General features: G+C 43.5%; 2 protein-coding genes across 2 annotated transcripts; both read left to right on the top strand.

Annotated features, from left to right (window-relative positions):
* Nucleotides 1-492: 492 nt before the first annotated feature.
* On the top strand, nucleotides 493-2,856 carry LOC139639370 (chymotrypsin B). Its single transcript, XM_071513454.1, has 7 exons — nucleotides 493-544; nucleotides 1,175-1,278; nucleotides 1,566-1,645; nucleotides 1,781-1,865; nucleotides 1,980-2,160; nucleotides 2,457-2,590; nucleotides 2,695-2,856. The coding sequence occupies exons 1-7, from the start codon at nucleotides 493-495 to the stop codon at nucleotides 2,854-2,856; spliced, it is 798 nt and encodes a 265-aa protein (XP_071369555.1).
* An 8,073-nt stretch (nucleotides 2,857-10,929) lies between these two features.
* Nucleotides 10,930-13,706, top strand: LOC139639371 (chymotrypsin B). The gene is made up of 7 exons (XM_071513455.1): nucleotides 10,930-10,981; nucleotides 11,613-11,716; nucleotides 12,071-12,150; nucleotides 12,653-12,737; nucleotides 12,852-13,032; nucleotides 13,307-13,440; nucleotides 13,545-13,706. The coding sequence occupies exons 1-7, from the start codon at nucleotides 10,930-10,932 to the stop codon at nucleotides 13,704-13,706; spliced, it is 798 nt and encodes a 265-aa protein (XP_071369556.1).
* The last annotated feature ends 7,595 nt before the right edge of the window (nucleotides 13,707-21,301 follow it).

Here is a 21,301-nt window from a genome sequence, read left to right as displayed (position 1 = left end):
AATACTGAACACAGAGTGCATGTTGTCAGTACATCTACCATTCGCCTTTAAATGACATTACAAACAATGAATTCCAGTATCGTAGTTTCCAATATCTCCAATAAATAAGGATTCCTTTCTTCTTCTCTTCTTCTTACAGACACATTGAGCAGTGTCAAATGTGTCACAGTCAATTTGTCTTTAAAGATAACAGAAAAAGAATAAATTCCCCAAAATAACTTTTTCCTACAGGAGTCCTCCTCTCTGTCTCTAATCTGCTGCTCTGCCTGAGACTCTCAGTGTTTCCTCCACCTGCTGCAGCTGTTTTCTCAGTGAAGTGAAGCGGTGAAGGTCAGGCTGCGCTCAGATCAGCTGTGAGAACAGACGGGCCGCCGGACCCGATAACCAGCTGGAGCTGAGTCGGGCGAACCCCGGCCTCCGATTGGTCGATGCGGAGCGGTGTTCGGGGATAAAAACGCGGCCCTGGGTCCGGTCCGGCGTCACATCGTCACGATGGCTTTCCTCTGGATCGTTTCCTGCTTCGCCTTCATCAGCGCCGCTTATGGTGAGAAACAAGACTCTTCTTCTGTTGGGGATTTAAAGTAGTTTTCATTGCATACTTGCTCAAAAAATCTGAAAACCCCCCAAGACTCACTCCTGTAGACTCTTGGTGTTCTACTGATATACTGATATATTGATATATTGATATATTGATATACTGAGGAAAGTCATGAGTTTGGATTCACAGCAGAAAGGCCAAGCTGAACTTCAGCTGAACTGAAATATCCTTTCAAAATGTTCCTCCATGACTTTTGCTAGACTTTCTGCACAATCCAGCATTGTTAGATTTTCAAAACCATGCTAGGAATCAGTCTTTATTATTATATTCAAACCCTCCAGCTGAAGGCCTTGTTTGCCCCAGAATCCAGCAGCCTCTGTAGAGCTGAAGCTGCTGATGCAGCGTCTGTAGCGGCTCTGTAGATTCACCAGTGTGTGAAGTTGCCTTGTGCAACTTTAAGGTGTTTAGTGTTCAATTTCTCAAATCCCATATGTCAAACTGTTCATAATTTGCAGTTTTCACCACCCAAAATGTCAGATGAACCCATGTTATTCCAGTGTTATTCCAGTGTAATTCCAGTGTAATTCCAGTGTAATTCCAGTGTTAGAAGCTGTCAGTAACCTGTTGCCCCCCCAGGCTGCGGTACTCCTGCCATCCCCCCCCAGGTGACTGGCTACGCCCGCATCGTGAACGGCGAGGAGGCGGTGCCTCACTCCTGGCCCTGGCAGGTCTCCCTGCAGGTCAGTCTGACGCTCACACAGCAAGTAGATCTGCTTCACACAGACAGGACGTAGATCTGCTTCACACAGACAGGACGTAGATCTGCTTCACACAGACAGGACGTAGATCCAGTGAATATATATATACATATGTATATATATGTATATATATACATATATATATACATATATATGTATATATATGTATATATATATCTACGTAAAACATAATAACAGTATCTATACAGAATGAGTATAGTCTGTATCTAGGTGTAAATATTGTAGTAAGCAGTTTGTTTTTCACTCAGCAATCCAACGGCTTCCACTTCTGTGGTGGATCTCTGATCAACGAGAACTGGGTCGTCACTGCTGCTCACTGCAACGTCAGGTCAATAGTTGGTTCTTTCTGTATATAACTGAATACCTCTACATGTTTTTATATAAAAAGAACATGTTACTAACAGCAGAGATACACAGTAGTTCGGCCTGCTTAACATACTAACTGGCACTAACTGTCTGTCAGGACTTACCACCGTGTGATTGTTGGAGAGCACGATAAGGGCAGCGGCTCCACCAGCGAGGACATCCAGATCCTGAGGCCCGCCAAGGTGACCACCTGCTCACTTTACACCCATATTATTGTAGTATTGTGTAGGTCTATCTATGTTATATTATAGTTATACAAAAACTGTACACACTTCCACCATGTCGCCCCCCCCCAGGTGTTCACCCACCCCCAGTGGAACCCCAGAACCATCAACAACGACATCAGCCTGATCAAGCTGTCCACGCCCGCCCGCCTGGGAACCAACGTGTCTCCCGTCTGCCTGGCCGAGTCCAGCGACGTCTTCGCCCCCGGCATGACCTGCGTCACCTCCGGCTGGGGCCTGACCCGCTACAACGGTGACACACACACACACACACACACACACACACACACACACACACTGTGCTCTGATAGTGCTCATCCAGAAAAATGAAGGAAAGGCAAAACGTATATTTGTCTCATAAAACAGAAATCCATCATAACAAGAAATAACAGATGAACAGCAATAGAACTATATGGACAGAGTCTTAAGAGGAGAGAAATCTGGAGCATCAGCCACAACTCAGGTGATCAACTCTCTCTCTCTCTCTCTCTCTCTCTCTCTCTCTCTCTCTCTCTCTCTCTCTCTCTCTCTCTCTCTCTCTCTCCTCAGCTCCCATGACTCCCAACAAGCTGCAGCAGGCCGCTCTGCCTCTGCTGTCCAACCAGGACTGCAAGAAGCACTGGGGCAGCAACATCTCTGACGTGATGATCTGCGCCGGAGGAGCGGGAGCCACGTCCTGCATGGTGAGACTCCGCCTCCTCCACAGACACATGTGTGATGGTCTGTAAGTAACAAGTAAACACATGAACAGCCATGGAAGTACTGACTCCCCCCCTCCCCCCCACAGGGAGACTCTGGCGGTCCTCTGGTCTGTGAGAAGGACAACATGTGGACTCTGGTTGGTATTGTGTCCTGGGGAAGCAGCCGTTGCTCCACCTCCACCCCCGCCGTCTACGCCCGCGTCACCGAGCTGCGCAGCTGGGCCGACCAGATCCTGGCTGCCAACTGAAGACGACCTGACCCCGCCCCCCTCCGGACCCCGCCCCCCTCCTGACTGCCCCCCCCCCCCCCCACATGTCATAACATAACTTTAATGAATAAACTGTATTTTGAAGTTACATTTTCTTGTGTTTGTGTTTATCTATTAATTTAAATATCAATTAACATAACTGTAAGGCATACTGAAATTTAATAATAAAAACCTGATCATGAGAGAAATTCAACCTCTAACATAGTGAATATAAACCAGAATTTGGGTTAAATGCCAATTTGTGTTGAATCAACAAAGCATTTTAGTGTGTATGCACTCATTAATAAAGCATTAAAATCCCCCCCACACCCACACACATATACACACACACACATACAAAGGAAACAGTTTATTGGATATAATCCTTCCCCATTTGGTGATGATAGCTGTTCCACCCCAACCACCCCATCCCCATGATCTTCAGTTTGTGAAATTAACAAATCACAGGAGCATTAATTTTTTTAATTTTTTTTTTATGCAAGAAACAATAACAAACAATAACAAATAATAATTTGTCTAAGTGATAAAGACATTAAGACAGGACACTCAGACGACATAACTGACATGTCACAGGTCATAGAAGGCGAGCAACGCAGACTAAAGGAGGGTGAGGGGAACAGCAAACCAGAAGGAAAACAAACAGACAAGACAGATAACAGAAAAAAACAATAATACACAAATAAATAAAATAAAATAAAAATGTGTGGATGTATTCTGGGAGTCTTTGGAAAAGGGCGTGAGGAGTGGGAGGAGGTGGAGGAGGTGGAGGTAATGGAGAGTGGGGGTGGGTGGAGGGGGTCACTCTGGATCCTATGGCCGTAGAAGCATTACTGAAGCGTACATACCCACCACAGTGACATACACTAGTACAACCATCCTTTACAATAACCATACAGCCCAGCAGGTCCAACTTACTATGGATTACAATAAGATTCATAACAGGTTTTTCACTATCGCTGCCACAGAGGCCCATATTCTGCCCGCACTGTCTGTCCTAAGCACAGCTATGCAGATAAGTAAACTCTTCCACAGATTACACAAGAATTGTCTTCCACTCTGGAGTTTATTGAGACGCTTTATATAAAATGCAGACCGAGTGAAAACTGGAAAACAAATAAAGGATATTCTAAGTTACTGAGATGTACAATAGATTGTTACATTTCTACACAAACATATTCAAATATATGAATTAACACCATAGCGTTACCATGTACAGACCATGTACATTCACTTAAATGTGTATATTCACTCTGTGAGAAGCTAAACTATAGGCTAAAGAATAGTCATTTCAGAGCTAACATATAAACTTAGGCTATGCTACATGCAAATAGCATTATTAATTGTAATTAACCAAAAACACATATAATACAAGAAATGATCCTTAATATATGTTGAGAATAGGTAACTAATTACAACACAGCAAAACAATGATGGATGCAAATTAAGTCTGCTTGACATCAACCTCTCCTACTGTCAGTCACATGAAACAGAATAAAACTCAACTTCCTGTTTCTGAGGTAAATTATTCCTATTGGCTACAACAACAGGCAAGAAATTTAACAGCACCACCTAGTGGCCACAATATTTACTAATGCCAGAACACTCCCCGCCTGACATCATTAAGATTTCATGAACACATTTTTTGTCCATTACTTTTTGTTTGGCACAACAGTGTCTGTTATGGGTCTCAGGAAGGTGTTGCATGTTCCTCCAGTGGCAAATTTAACTTCCACTTTCCTTACTTTCCTATCACAACTAGGGAAGGTTTTGACCACAATGCCCATGGGCCAGTGATTCCTCTTAGCCTGACTGTCCTTCAACAGCACAAGGTTCCCTTCTTGAAGATTTGGCCTCTCTGAAAGCAATTTTCTGCGGGCCTGTTAGGTAGAGAGGTGTTCATTTTTCCACCAATGCCAGAAGACATTGGACAGACTTTGTAGTTCCTCCACTGGCGTTTGTACAGGTCAGTTCCATTGAAGGTACCCAAAGGAGCGGAAGGAATCCCAACCTTTTGGGTAAGGAGCATAGCTGCTGTCAAGATGAGGGGAAAGTTGGTGGAAAAAATATACACAGCCATTAACAATAATGAATATGCTCTTGGCATTTTTTTTAGATGTATCCAAAGCCTTCGATACTATCGATCATGAAATTTTACTTGCTAAATTACATCATTATGGTTTTCATGATGCTTCGTATAAATGGCTAGCTAGTTACGTTTATAATCGAGAACAATTTGTCTATGCTAATGGTTGTGCCTCAACCAGGGCCAAGTTAACGTGTGGTGTCCCTCAGGGATTTATTCTTAGACCCTTGCTATTCCTTATTTATATTAATGATCTGCTGCTGTGTCTTCTACCTTACTTCAAATCATCTTTGCTGGTGATACCACTTTGATTTTATCCCAAAAATTTTTTGACTCAGTCATTAATGAAGCCAATTCTGGCATGGCCAAATTTTCTGAATTGTTTCAGGCAAATAAGTTATTTTTAAATGTTAAAAAATAAAAATGTATTGTTCATGGGTAAATCAACGTTGTCCTGACATTGAATTTTGGTCACCTGACGTCACAACCTACATTCAACCAAATTTCAGCGTCTAACAACGTTGGTGGCCAGCTGGGATCCAACTTGTCAATTAAAAAGTCATGACATCCATCATTATCATCAGAAAAAATAGTGGCTTGGTTCAACAGGATTGCCTCCTTACTCTTAATTTACCTACATCTCATGTACTGCAATATTGTTTGGAAAAGTCTGACCTTAGTTTTTTCACTGGACCCCAAATGGAAAGTAAGCGCCGCAGTGCGCTGACAAAACTGGAAGTGTCCATTGACTCCACCACATCAATGTGTATGGCCCTGACACTCATACATGTGATAAATGACATGTTAGCGCACCCTCCCTGAGTGCGACGAGAAACAACTGACCAAGGTCCGAACACATCCATTCCGATATAGGAGAATGGAGCCAGCCATCCTTTGTGTCTCTGTTCTCCATCGGAGTTTACAGCAGGTCACACAGTTGTTGATAATGGTGCTGATGCACTATTTACCACCAATGGCCCATAAGCCAGCTGATCCCACCGCACCCTCTGTGAAGTGACGTCCTTGGTCCTTGGTTGTTAGATGGTGGTGTTGAGGAATGATGAGTGGATTCCTCTCATCAATTTTGAGATCTGCTCGTAACAAATGTCCTTCCACTCTGAGGACATCATCCAGGTAAGGAGACAATCTACTGAGGGGGCTCTGTTTAGGGATATCTTTCCCTTCCATGATGCATTTGAAGACTTCAGGGAAGGCCTCATGTTGAAGACTGCATATGATGATGCCTTTAGCCTTACAAAGGTCTTCTGGGCAGAGTTTCTTGCTCGTGTACCAGCCTTGACAGCTACTCTTGTTGCCTTCTTACTTGAAAAAGCGAGTTATGTGGATGAGCCTTGCTACGGCTCTTATCAGCGAATTCAAAGCGCCTGGAATTCAGTGGGGGCTCTGACACAAGTGACACAAGATGTCACCAAAGGGAGGACCTCTATGTCAGATTCAGGGTCAACTAAGTCAAAAGATGCTTCAGGTTCCGTCTCATTCTTAGCTGGCCCCAACAGAAAGTCTGGCCCTTTAATCCACGTGCTGGACATTAAGGTGTTAGCTGGGATTGACCAGCTGGGTTTGCATTTGTGGGAACGCCTCTGGTCGTGGTACGAATCCGACTTCAGATTTGCCTTCTGTGTCTGTTACTTTAATGTAGGCCACGGCCGCTATAGCTTGCGTAGAGGCGTCACAGAAAACACAGAGCTCCCTGTTCGTGGCACCGCTGAAGGAGATGGAAGTGTATACCCTTGGGATTTTGACATGTTCAGTATCTTTGAGGGAGTCCTTCCACTCACACCATTCCTTAAGCCTCTTTTCAGGGAGTGGGGCGTCCCACTCACAGGCCTCCATTGTAAGTTCCCTTAACAAATCCCTACCCCGGGTGCTGATAGGAGCTGCGAATCCCAGTGGATCAAATATGCTATGGTTGATAACACCCCTCTGCGGGTGTATGGCTTCTCTGTAGCAGACACCCGGAAGGTGAACATGTCGGTGACAACATCCCAACTCATTTCCAGACTTCGCTGCATGGGTGGGAAGTCTGCACTGAGGTCAAGGTCCTTTAGGGCCTTCACAAGGTCCTCCTTGGGAAATGCCTTCATCACATTGATGCTGTTAGACACGATTTTGTGCAACTTCAAGTTGGATGCAGCAAGCGTTTCTTGGGTCTTCTTGAGAAGATCAGTGGTTTCATTTTCTGAGGGAAGGGAAATGAGGCCATTGTCGAAATAAAAATGCCGCTCCACAAAGTGTCTTGTCTTACAGCCATAATTCTCTTGATCTTGGGATGCTCTCCTGAGCCCGTAGATTGCTACAGCAGGTGATGGACTGTTTCCAAACGCATGTACTGGGCCTCCCAAGGTGTCCTCCATATCATACCAGAGGAAATGCAAGAAGTTCCTGTGATCCTCTCGTACAAGGAAGCAGTGGAACATCTGCTGTATATCAGCAGTCACCACCACCCGCTCCCCAAGCAAGCTGGAGTACATCGTTCAAGGATAATCTGTGGTGTCGGCACTGGAATCAAATACCACCTGTATCTGGTTTTTCTTTTGGGGGTGGTAAAACCCCAAAAAAGGAAGGCACCAGCATTCCTCTTCTTGTTTTATAGGTGGTGCTGGTTCTGCATGTCCATTATCAAATATTTTTTGCATGAGGTCTACAAAATGTTGTTTCATTGCAGGTTGCTTCTTCAGCATGCAACAGACTGAGGCGAGGCATTGGCTTGCTTGTGTTTTGTTGTCTGAGAGGCCTGGTCTAGGAGAACAAAAAGGCAGTTGAGCTATCCAACTGTTCGACTCATCCTGATAGACTTCCTTCTCCATTATTGACTGAGATATACAGTATGTGTTCTGAAACATAAAGCTAAGCAAATTCTGGCCGATCCCTCACATCTTCATTTTAATGAGTTTGACAAACTTCCATGTGGGAGGCGCTATAGGATGCCCAGGGCCTCAAAAAAACATATTTATTCATTTATTACATTTATTCCACATGCCATTGCTCTGATGCATTCTTAAAGTATTGCTTTATTAGTTTCTACCATGGAACTCTGATTTGATGAGTTTCATGTTGGCCTACTGGTTACTTACTCGAAGCTCTGTATCTGTGTTGTCTAGGTGTTGGTCCGTTTGGAGACTGTGCTGTTTGATGCTGTATTGTGGTGTATTGCTTCATGTGTATTTTATGCATTTTTTAACTAAAACCATGATGAAGCCAAAGGCAAACTTCCAGAAAGGTGGACAATAAAGTATCAATCTATCTATATATCTGCAGGAAGACCAGGGGCCCGTTCCATAAAGCGCGCTAAGAAAAGTGGGGATTAAAGTCCAAAACCTGACTTGAATGAACCTAACAAATCAGTCGGGGCTAAAGCGGTTCCATAAAGGTCAATTCAAGTTCACGCAATCAGACTAATTCAAGACAGGTTCAGGTTAGTCTGGATAATTGCGTGTCACGCCATTCTTAGCAGCCCGAGAGGTCGAACATGGATCACGTCGATGCACCACGGCAAAAAGCAACGGGAAAGAGAGAGCGGCGATGTTCACGGCCACCGAGCAGCGCTTAATAGTAGAAATATATGAAGGAATGAAACATATAATAACCAAAAAAGGTAATACAGCGGCCATAAACAAAACAAGAGAGAAAGCCTGGCAGAAATTGCTGATCGATTGAATGTGTAAGTAGCAACTAAGTTAAAATGTAATAAAATATTTTGATACAACCAAATTAAATCTTGGGCACAATACATCCAAACAGTAAGAACAGAAAACCTGTAGGTTATTAAAATATCTCATACAAGAAATACATAGATATTAAACCTCAAGGCTGCAAATGTATACATGTTCACTCGTTTAATATATACGTATATATTATGTATATTTGATGAATGATTTCAACAAATTAAACCTTTTTATTGGGGGGGGGGCACTTTTAAACAGCAACAACTTGAGTGGAGAGAAAAGAACGTGGCAGCAGGTGAAAACTAAATATAAAAATATTGTAAGCATAATCAGCTTGATGCTAGAACTGTCCAATCTCATGATGTTTATTAATTGCAGCTGCAAAAAAGAAGAGTGATGTTGCTGGCACCGGGGGAGGGAGGAGGGAGGAGGGGAGGGGGGGAGGAGGGGGGAGGGAGGGCCAGCAGCACATTGAACTTCTGCAGAGGAGCCTGGAGCTGATCAAGGGGCCAGTCAGAGGGAACAGAGGGGGAACAGTCTGAATCCACGCCACCTAGTACTTATCAATGAAAGGACACGCCATGACTGACAGAGAACGACACATGGGTTGAGGTCCTTATTTAAACCATACACCCACTAAAGACATCTAAGTTTACTTTTTGACATTGTTTTAAATGTATTAATCAATACATTAACCAATTTTTAAACATGGTTTCCTATCGGGCAAATACTACATTTCTGGTCAATATAATTTTTTGCAATTGTACTGTTAACTATTTATATAGCTATTGTCATTCTGTTGGGGTAATTTAGATTGAGACATATTTTATGTAGCATAAGCCTAAATGTTTGATATCACATACCATATAATTAAACACGTAGGTCTATATCTTATCATTAATCATTGTATAATTTATTTAATTTATTATTTATTTAAGTTGATTTTCTATGAACTTTAATTTTTTCACTGATAGTGGTTAATAAAGTAAAATAATATGGCAATCTTGTGATGGTCTGGCAAGCTGAAGCTTTCTTTCACTTGCATGGTGTTCTGACACTGGGAGAAGTAGCTGGGTCGGCCTAGGATGTGTGTCTTGAAAATGTTCACCTCTTTGGGTTTGTGAGCCCCACCTAGACATCACCCACGATCACCCACCTCAAAGCTGCCCTCTGTACAAATGGAGCATTTGGAGGTCCGTTGCATTGATCATACACTATATAGACTTGGATAACTTGGATCTCTTTCAAGGAGTAGAATTTTGGCATTGGGGTCGAGCGGTGGAATCTCTCCAGCAATGTTCTTGAGATGAGGGTGGCAGCATGTGGCTTTAGTGGTCGGGATTTCAGCTCGATTGTCAGGTAACATGTTGCACTAAATAATGGTGGACAAGGCCAGACTACATTGCCCATCAGCTGACTCCACAATGATATTGCTTGCTCTCTTGCCAGTTGCCTCTGATACCCCTGCACAAGTCTTGGAGTATATGGCGAAGAGTTGTTGGTGATGCCGAAGATGACCCCCCCCCCCCCCCCCCCCCCCACATCTGTTTTAATGTATTTTAATCTCTTCATGTATTTTTTCAATTGATGAAACAACTCCCCACAACATACTTCTAGAATAGAATAGAAAACAGTGTTCTCCTCAATCCCTAGCAGTTTTTCCCTCAGTAAAATCAGATTTGATTTTGATTTGATTTGATTTTATCATAGTGTCATACAGGTACACACACACTGGTGCTCACCCCACATGGAGTGACAGACAGTGAAACAAAGTGATCAAACAAAAGGTACAATACTGAACACAGAGTGCATGTTGTCAGTACATCTACCATTCACCTTTAAATGACATTACAAACAATGAATTCCAGTATCGTAGTTTCCAATATCTCCAATAAATAAGGATTCCTTTCTTCTTCTCTTCTTCTTACAGACACATTGAGCAGTGTCAAATGTGTCACAGTCAATTTGTCTTTAAAGATAACAGAAAAAGAATAAATTCCCCAAAATAACTTTTTCCTACAGGAGTCCTCCTCTCCGTCTCTAATCTGCTGCTCTGCCTGAGACTCTCAGTGTTTCCTCCACCTGCTGCAGCTGTTTTCTCAGTGAAGTGAAGCGGTGAAGGTCAGGCTGCGCTCAGATCAGCTGTGAGAACAGACGGGCCGCCGGACCCGATAACCAGCTGGAGCTGAGTCGGGCGAACCCCGGCCTCCGATTGGTCGATGCGGAGCGGTGTTCGGGGATAAAAACGCGGCCCTGGGTCCGGTCCGGCGTCACATCGTCACGATGGCTTTCCTCTGGATCGTTTCCTGCTTCGCCTTCATCAGCGCCGCTTATGGTGAGAAACAAGACTCTTCTTCTGTTGGGGATTTAAAGTAGTTTTCATTGCATACTTGCTCAAAAAAATCTGAAAACCCCCCAAGACTCACTCCTGTAGACTCTTGGTGTTCTACTCATATACTGATATATTGATATATTGATATACTGATATACTGAGGAAAGTCATGAGTTTGGATTCACAGCAGAAAGGCCAAGCTGAACTTCAGCTGAACTGAAATATCCTTTCAAAATGTTCCTCCATGACTTTTGCTAGACTTTCTGCACAATCCAGCATTGTTAGATTTTCAAAACCATGCTAGGAATCAGTCTTTATTATTATATTCAAACCCTCCAGCTGAAGGCCTTGTTTGCCCCAGAATCCAGCAGCCTCTGTAGAGCTGAAGCTGCTGATGCAGCGTCTGTAGCGGCTCTGTAGATTCACCAGTGTGTGAAGTTGCCTTGTGCAACTTTAAGGTGTTTAGTGTTCAATTTCTCAAATCCCATATGTCAAACTGTTCATAATTTGCAGTTTTCACCACCCAAAATGTCAGATGAACCCATGTTATTCCAGTGTTATTCCAGTGTAATTCCAGTGTAATTCCAGTGTAATTCCAGTGTTAGAAGCTGTCAGTAACCTGTTGCCCCCCCAGGCTGCGGTACTCCTGCCATCCCCCCCCAGGTGACTGGCTACGCCCGCATCGTGAACGGCGAGGAGGCGGTGCCTCACTCCTGGCCCTGGCAGGTCTCCCTGCAGGTCAGTCTGACGCTCACACAGCAAGTAGATCTGCTTCACACAGACAGGACGTAGATCTGCTTCACACAGACAGGACGTAGATCTGCTTCACACAGACAGGACGTAGATCTGCTTCACACAGACATTACAAACTTCAGCATTAACTTCAGCACTAGAAGTTCATGTCTGTGTGTTTTCTAGCTTCTCAGAAGTCTAGACAGTCAAAACCTTTTATAATACTCTGACAAATGTAACAGTATAACATATATATGTATATATATATCTACGTAAAACATAATAACAGTATCTATACAGAATGAGTATAGTCTGTATCTAGGTTTAAATATTGTAGTAAGCAGTTTGTTTTTCACTCAGCAATCCAACGGCTTCCACTTCTGTGGTGGATCTCTGATCAACGAGAACTGGGTCGTCACTGCTGCTCACTGCAACGTCAGGTCTGTTAAACATCTGTTGACCTCTGACCCCTGACCCCTGACCTCCTTACTGCTAGCTGCCTGTATGCTGCAAAGCTTATTCTACTTATTCTACTCATTGAAGGTGGATTTCGACTTGATTGTAGTTTTAGTTCTACAAACATTTCTATTTCTATTTTGACCAGATGCCATTCAGCTTTGTCAGTTAGCTAAATTGCGCTCTGAGAAAACGGCTTCTTGACTCCGCCCCCTGAGGTTTAACTCAACCAATCAGATTATTTCTGCCTGTCTGTAGAGCTAAAACTACAATCTGTCAGTATGTGTCAGTGTCTGATCTGGACTGATATTCAGAGTTGAGGTCATGCAAACTGCATCTGAATTGATATGAAAACATAGTTGGTTCTTTCTGTATATAACTGAATACCTCTACATGTTTTTATATAAAAAGAACATGTTACTAACAGCAGAGATACACAGTAGTTCGGCCTGCTTAACATACTAACTGGCACTAACTGTCTGTCAGGACTTACCACCGTGTGATTGTTGGAGAGCACGATAAGGGCAGCGGCTCCACCAGCGAGGACATCCAGATCCTGAGGCCCGCCAAGGTGACCACCTGCTCACTTTACACCCATATTATTGTAGTATTGTGTAGGTCTATCTATGTTATATTATAGTTATACAAAAACTGTACACACTTCCACCATGTCGCCCCCCCCCAGGTGTTCACCCACCCCCAGTGGAACCCCAGAACCATCAACAACGACATCAGCCTGATCAAGCTGTCCACGCCCGCCCGCCTGGGAACCAACGTGTCTCCCGTCTGCCTGGCCGAGTCCAGCGACGTCTTCGCCCCCGGCATGACCTGCGTCACCTCCGGCTGGGGCCTGACCCGCTACAACGGTGACACACACACACACACACACACACACACACACACACACACACTGTGCTCTGATAGTGCTCATCCAGAAAAATGAAGGAAAGGCAAAACGTATATTTGTCTCATAAAACAGAAATCCATCATAACAAGAAATAACAGATGAACAGCAATAGAACTATATGGACAGAGTCTTAAGAGGAGAGAAATCTGGAGCATCAGCCACAACTCAGGTGATCAACTCTCTCTCTCTCTCTCTCTCTCTCTCTCTCTCTCTCTCTCTCTCTCTCTCCTCAGCTCCCATGACTCCCAACAAGCTGCAGCAGGCCGCTCTGCCTCTGCTGTCCAACCAGGACTGCAAGAAGCACTGGGGCAGCAACATCTCCGACGTGATGATCTGCGCCGGAGGAGCGGGAGCCACGTCCTGCATGGTGAGACTCCGCCTCCTCCACAGACACATGTGTGATGGTCTGTAAGTAACAAGTAAACACATGAACAGCCATGGAAGTACTGACTCCCCCCCTCCCCCCCACAGGGAGACTCTGGCGGTCCTCTGGTCTGTGAGAAGGACAACATGTGGACTCTGGTTGGTATTGTGTCCTGGGGAAGCAGCCGTTGCTCCACCTCCACCCCCGCCGTCTACGCCCGCGTCACCGAGCTGCGCAGCTGGGCCGACCAGATCCTGGCTGCCAACTGAAGACGACCTGACCCCGCCCCCTGACCCCCCCCACCCCCACCCCTCCTCCTGACCCCTGACCCCGTCCCGCTCGGCCCGCCGCTCCCACATCTGCGCTTCGGGTTGAAAGAAACTCGACTGAGCCGGACGCTGAATTTATAATAAATAAATTCGAACATCACTGATTTTGTTTGCCTGGTTGTTGCTGCTCTGGTTGAGCTGGAAGGTTAAAGGTTAAAGACCGCAGGAAATCATCTTTGGTTCATGTATTGTACTTCCTGTTGAAACAGGATGTTGGGGCGGGAGAGATCATTCAAAAGTGAAAACCAATGGGAGATCAGCTAGGAGTGGGAACTTAGTAGAGCATTAGTTAGCTTTCTTCTGGATACAGGTTCACTAAATAGAATTATAACAGTTATGTAAAGTATGTTTTCATGATACCACACACTCCGCTACAGAGGGTGGCGGTTCTCCTCCATAAAACTCAGAGAAGAAGAAGAAGAGATGATTGGGAAGAGAAGGGCAGTTTTATGGGGGAGTGGGAGGAGTGGGAAGTGGTGGGACCGTTCAAAAATCAGGTCACCATTAAAGATACTCTGTTTTCCAGGAAGGAGTGGGGTTTCATTTCACTGGGTGTCATTTCTGCCTCAGACAGCAGATGGCGCTCTCTACCAGCCAGTCAGAAGAGAAGCTCCAGCTCTCTGATCTGGTCTGATCTGATCTGAGAGATGAAGCTGAACCTGAGAGCTCATCTGGCTTGATGATGAGGATTTGTCAGCTTGGGTTAATTCATACGGAACAAACACAGACGGATTTTATTTTAATCGTGCAGAAATCAAACCAAAGGAACGCAGGGAAACATTTTAACAGCAAATATGTTATTTCAACTGAACAAAATCCCTGCAGTTAATCCAGTGACTCCAGAACAACAAACTTCATATCAATATATCATACAGTATATGAATGGCAAGTGGGCCTTATGGTCTGGGGATGCAGGAGGTCCAGTCAGTTCCACCCCAGGTTCCCTCTTGGGTTTGAATATTTACACATTGGAACAGCAGATACAGAATATGCATGTGACATTGTTGTAAAAAATTCAAACTTTGACGCTACTTAACAGGAAATTTAAGGGGAAACTCGGGGTGCGAGGGGTTAAACTGAGGCTATAATAAGGTGAGTTTCCCACTTGGAAACTATAAGAGTTTCATGAAATATCAGAAACAATGTCCAGAAAATATTTCCAAGCAGAAGCATAAGAACAAGGCTTCCGTCTTTCTGAGAGTATTTCTGCTCTTCATTTAATTTCCTTGAAGGACATCAGGAGGTATTTTCCATTGGAGAGCATCGCTCTCTCCGTCGCCATGGCAACATCTCCACGCTGTTTTGCAGCAACCGGTTCCCACAATCAGATCTACATGAGTTTCAGTTTAGTTTTCTACATCTGTAAATGAAATATGACGGAGAAGGTGAACAATCTTTTACTACACATTTTTCACTTATCTCATTCTGCATATATTTCATATCCTTGGTGTATTTTCATATCTTACATTTTTTTTGTCTTGCATCAGTAAGTGTTATTGCTGTTATTTTCCGTTTTTTAAATTCATACATTTCTTGTTAACATGTTCCAGTGTTGAAATTGTTGTGTGTTGTTTTAATAATCCCATGTGCTAAATTCTTATTTACATTCTGTTCTACTTTCTACATTTCTCGCTGTATCTTCTGCTGCAGCCGGCTGATTCCCTCACAGGGAGTTCATCTTTGAAGAGACATAATCTGGATGATGATGATGATGATGATGATGATGATGGTGATGATGATGATGATGATAATGATGATGATGGTCAGCATAAAGCAGCATAATATTTTGGCATTAATAACACTTGAATAACAGTCAGTTGTGTATTAACGGTCTGGTCACTCTGTTATTGCTGGAGTCTTTGGGTGTTCCTGGAGCCTGAGCTGCAGCTGACTGATGGTTTACAGGTTTGTTTTGTTTCTGTTTTCCTGCAGCCTCCACCAGCAGAAGTGTTGCTGCAGACTTGGCAGACGTCATGAAGCGGTTTGGACTTCCGACAAACAAATCGACACGAGCCAAGCTGAGATAAACGTCTGTTTCTGCAGTGTGAGTCGGGTTTCAGCCTGTCGACCCGCAGCCTCCCTCTTTCCCTCCATCAGTCCATCAGTCCTGCTCTCTGTTATCAGCTGCTTGACTCTGATTCATATGAGACTCTGCCTTCTTTCATTTGCCCTGCGTTGTGTTTAAAGCCTGCTGTCGCTCTGTGTGCCGCCGTCTCCATTCTGCTCATTTCCTTCCTCTGACTCACACTGCGACTCTCCTGCCTGCTTCTGATGCGTTCACAGAAAAGCTCTCCTCTCTGTGTGTGATGCCGATCTTACAAGTCAAGTTTATTAATTCTGTTTTGTTTCCCCAGCTGGCTCTTTTCCTGGAATTGTCAGACAAACAACTTTTCATCTGAAAGACGAGACTTTTTCTCTTCATTCACATAAAAAAATGACCAACATTTTTTCTTATTTTAATTATTATAACATGCTTGGATCATGCATCCTTGGGTCTCTTGAAAGGCGCTATATAAATCGAAGTTATTATTATTATTATTATTATGAATGTTGAGGTAGTTAACAGGTAAAAACAAGAGCAACAGCTTAGTTATAATAGCCAATAATCAAACACATGAAGGCAAAACAACAACTGGTAAATAAACGGACAGGGACTTTTATTGTGAAAAGAACAGAAAAACTTTGCCACTGGCTGGGACCTTTACTGTGAAAAGAACAGAAAAAAACTTTGCCAGAGAGGAACCAAAAGCCGGACTGACTCTGGAGCAAAACTGAATTTATACAAGTTTACAGAGTACCACAACTTTCTTGCTATTTTATTGTTTTTAAATGCTTATTTTATATTCAGTATTTTCCCCTGCAGTATCCAGTTACTGCTGCAACAAGCTAACCGAGTTAATCTTATAATTTTATCTTAATTATCACATCTGTGATCCTCAATTACAAATAATGAGTCACACTTCTACAACAAAAGGACAGTAGAATAAGACTAACTTCACTCTCCAGTTCACTCAGTTTATAGAGAATAACAAGAGAGTGAGTTGGTGGAGAAGTAACTGTGTTGTTTAGATGCACACACACACACACACACACACATACACACACACACACACACACACACACACACACACACACACACACACACACACACACATTTAAGCACAGGAATAAATTCACTGTTATTCATCTACTGTATTCACCCATGCAAAAACATCTCTCTGTCTCTCTCTTTCTGTCTGTCTGTCTCTCTCTCTCCCTCTCTCTGTTTCTGTCTGTCTGTCTCTCTCTCTCCCTCTCTCTCTTTCTGTCTGTCTCTCTCTCTCTCTCTCTCTCTCCCTCTCTCTTTCTGTCTGTCTCTCTCTCTCTCTCTCTCTCTCTCTCTCTCTCTCTCTCTCTCTCTCTCTCTCTCCCCACCTGCTCCCTCCCACATGTTGAAGCTCAGTCTCATTAATGATCTTCGAGGCTCCTGTTCTGATCTGCAAACAGGCTGCTGATCCATCAAGACTCAATATAACAAGGCTCTTATCTCAGTATGCGTCAAATGAGAGACAGACACAGTGAGGTGTGTGTGTGTGTGTGTGTGTGTGTGTGTATATGTGTGGGGCTGCAGATGTAAAGAGAGAGATAAAATATGTCCACGCTACATGTTTTCCAACCAAATAATTAATCATGGTAAAGCTGCGCTGGCTCAGATTTGACTGTATAATATTAAAGCTGCTGTAGTCCAGAGGAGCGTTAGGGTTTAGACGCTTCAGCTTTTTGTAACACTGGAAAACTTTTGTTTTGGGTAATCGTCTATTCACTGGATTAAGACACAATACAACTCACCTATGGCTGTCGTCATTATTAACGACATAACATCACAAAGCTTCACATTACAAGGAACTAAACATGGATGCCAGCTCTCTCCCTCACTATATGCCATATTTATTGAACCGTTAGCTGCTGCAACACGTTAATCTCCCAAATGACTGGACTCACCACCTTCAGCACGGTCAGCCTTTATGCAGACGATGTGTTGTTGTACCTACAAAACCCAGGCATCTAGGCATGAATATTTCCACCAATCTGTCAGACTTGTTTCAACTTGAATCCATTAATAAAACAATTCACGATGACTGGATGAACCTGCCTCTCTCCAACACTGGAAGCACTGCAACAATAAAAACGGCTGTTTTTCGAAGATCAGTTACCGTTTTACCAAGATTCTGGTCCAACTCACTACAAACTGGCTCAACACAATAGACTGCAATAACAAAATTCTATTGGAAAAACAAATCACCTCGAATCAGACTGACAAATTACAAAAAGATCAATCTCATGGAGGCTTAAATGGCCCACACTTCCTAAACTACAGTCTAGCAAACCAACTACAGTATATAACCAAATGGATTCATCCAGACCATCATGACAACCCATGGATAGAAACTGAGCAGACTGACTGTAAATAAATCTCTATCACTGACTTACCATTCCTTAACAGGACTATAACACACCATAACTGCTTCAAAGACTCTGATAAAAAGATTTGGCTCAGACTTTTCTGATCAAAATAGCACCATCTATTTTCTATTTTATCACCCATACAGCACACACAATGCCTACAGTTAAAATGTGCAATTAAGGCAAAAAACAGTAAAACTGACAACTCTCTTCAGTCAGCACCACTGATGGGAAAACCTTAACGAAATAAGACTCTAAGAAACCTCTTTCAAAAATATATAAACTTTTATCGACCATCTGCTTCCCAATCCAGAAATGGGAACATGACTTGACAATAAGTACCAATCTAGACTTCTGGACCCAAATCTGCAGGAAAAACGTTTCCATGACGAACAATACACACACAGCTAATCACAATCAAGAAGTACAAAATGGGATTTGTGGACACTGGCGTACGCTCACACTGCACACACACACACAGCAGAACAAAACTCTGCACACCAACCCATCAGTTCTGACAGGAAGTAATCAACAACTTCCTGCTATCTCCACGACTCCATCCCTCTGTCTGGAGACACCTCAGATATACAGCTGTATATATCAGCTGTTCTACTGAGCTCTACTGAATACCATTCTACTGACTTGGAAAAACAGAGACCAACTCTCCACTATACAGCGGCTCAATGTGCTAACAGAAAAAATCTGAATGGAAAGACTCACTCCCTCGCTTAAAAACCAGGAAGATACATTTAATTAATTTTGTTGTTTTGAACGAATGCCACATACACACAAACGCAAACACACACACACACAATTCCAATTTCAGACTCCCACGCATTTCCTTTTGTTCTCCATCCTCTCTGTTAATCGTATTCTCCGTCCTTATGACAATCAAAGTTATCTCATGAAACACGACCAGTCTCTGATGTTATGTTTTATGTAGTGGCGCCCGGCTGCCTGCCAGCCCGCCGCTCGCTAACAGAGAGCACAGAGTGACTGTGTATTAATAAAGTCACCAGAGCGGTGATCCAAACATCATTTGTGTCTCCTGTGCTGTGTGAAACCTGCTGTACCTTAGTCTTTGCTACAGTGTGTTTTTCTTCTTGGTGGATAACTGGCCAATCGTAGACGAGGTGACATCACCGCCAGATATTTCCAGCAGCTACAATGGAGTTTGATATCAGAAAGAAAAGGCGAACTTTAGGGATAAACGTATTCCTTAAATGAGTTCCTCCCACTGAAGCTCAATGGGAAAGCAAGGCAGCCATGCTAAAATTGTTTGCACTCATTGCTACTGTAAGGGTGTTTTCACACTTGGTCCCTTTCAGCCCTTCAAACGAACTCAGAGCGATTAGTCAGCATTTTTTGCGCATATGTGAACACTCCAAAAGAACTCAGACCCCTCTGAAACAAACCGTACTCAGACCTCCTCGGGAGGTGGTCTGAGTACGGCTCGCTTCAAGTCCGCGTTGCGGTTCTCTTACCCTGTGCGTTGTGAACACAAAGCGCTCCAGGTTCGCTTCGCCCTTTGCCGTTGTATTTTAGCCCTCTAGGCTTGCCGTAGACAGATCACATGCTATTGCACTGGGACGCTCAAAATAACAAATAGACGGAACCATGACCGCTTGTAACGCGAGCAAGACTAGTGGACGAGGAGCAGTTTGGTCCGAGGAAGAAACTACTGCACTTCTCCAGATTTGGAACGAAGAACACATCAAACGGCAACTGTCTACAACTCACAGAAACGCGAAGTAAAGGTTTTCCTCCAATTTTCAGTTCATATGAAAGCGAGGGGCTTCATTAGGACCGCACTGCAGTGCCGCATCAAAGTAAAAAAACTACGTCAAAAGTACTTTACCACACACGATAAAATGAGAAAAAGCGGAGAATCCTCTGACATAAAAGACACATGCCCCTTTCACGATGAACTGGACAGTTTTCTGTGTGGAAGCGCCTGTGCCAACCCTAAAAATTTCATTGAAGGGGGAAGTGTGAACAGAAAGAGGACTGAGGCCCCATCAGAGCTGAAGTGGACCAGAAAGAGAACTGAGTCTTTCAAATGAACTGACGATGTGAACACAAAAAGAACTGAGTCCCTTTTCTGTTGGTCCACTTTTTGGTCCACTTTAAGAGGACTGAGTTTGGTTTGTTTAAAAAGGACTATATGTGAAAACACCCTAACTCACATTTGGTTAGAGCCTCCACCACATTACATACGATACACTGACTGGCTGAATACACTTTAAATAAATCCATCCCGACAGAGCTGGGAGGGGCGGAGGAGGGAAGGGAGGCCGGCTCGTTACTGAAGGGCTGCAGGTCTGAATCCAGCGTCCGTTCATGTATTTTTAGACAGTGTCAGAATTAATAACCGGGAGTCGGTAGAACGGTAGATAATTAATAACTTGGAGTCAACTTTTCCCCACAGCGCCTGCTGGCTCGACTCGCTTCACTCCCTCTGTAAATGCTGGACTTGACCTTTCCTCTCCTGCCTCCTTTCCTGAAACGCTTCGGGGGAAAGATGTGAATAATTATCTACTGTACAGAAAGTGATGCTGAGCGACCTGCGGCCCTCTGCACACTGACATGGTGAATAAAAACTTTAAGTACAACATAAGTGACATTTTAATTTTACTCTGCTTGGCGCTTGTTGCCCTTTAAATGCTGGCTGCCACAACAGACCACTTACATCCTGGTTACTGCGTCTGACCTGTGACATAACAAAAAAAAAAAAAGAAATCTAACTTAAGTGTTTACATCCCCAATAAATGGAAAGACTGAGCAGGAATCTGTCTGCGTTAACCAGGGTGTTACAGCCTCATTAATCTGAATTACCATAGGAAACAAACTAACAAGGATGTCAAAACAAAATTTGCAAAAACGAATAGAAATAATTTTTTACAAAAAAGAAAGCTTAAGGAAAATGACAAAATGAGGGGAAAAAAGGAGTTGGAGGTCCTGGACAAAATTAACAAAAGTTAACAAACTAACCCAAAACAAAACCCGAAAGTTGAAACCAACCCAAATAATAAAGCAACAAATCTTAGAGCAGCAACAAAATGGGAGAGAGGTGGAGCGCAGGAGGCTGTTCC

The sequence above is a fragment of the Centroberyx affinis genome, unplaced genomic scaffold (assembly GCF_046629955.1).
Source record: "Centroberyx affinis isolate AG114_WGS23_722 - 3 ecotype Tasmania unplaced genomic scaffold, CSIRO-AGI_Caff_v1 ptg007186l_1, whole genome shotgun sequence".
Classification (NCBI taxonomy): Eukaryota; Metazoa; Chordata; class Actinopteri; order Beryciformes; family Berycidae; genus Centroberyx; species Centroberyx affinis.
The sequence above is the reverse complement of the archived record's forward strand: the minus strand, read 5'-3'. Positions and strand labels throughout refer to the sequence as shown.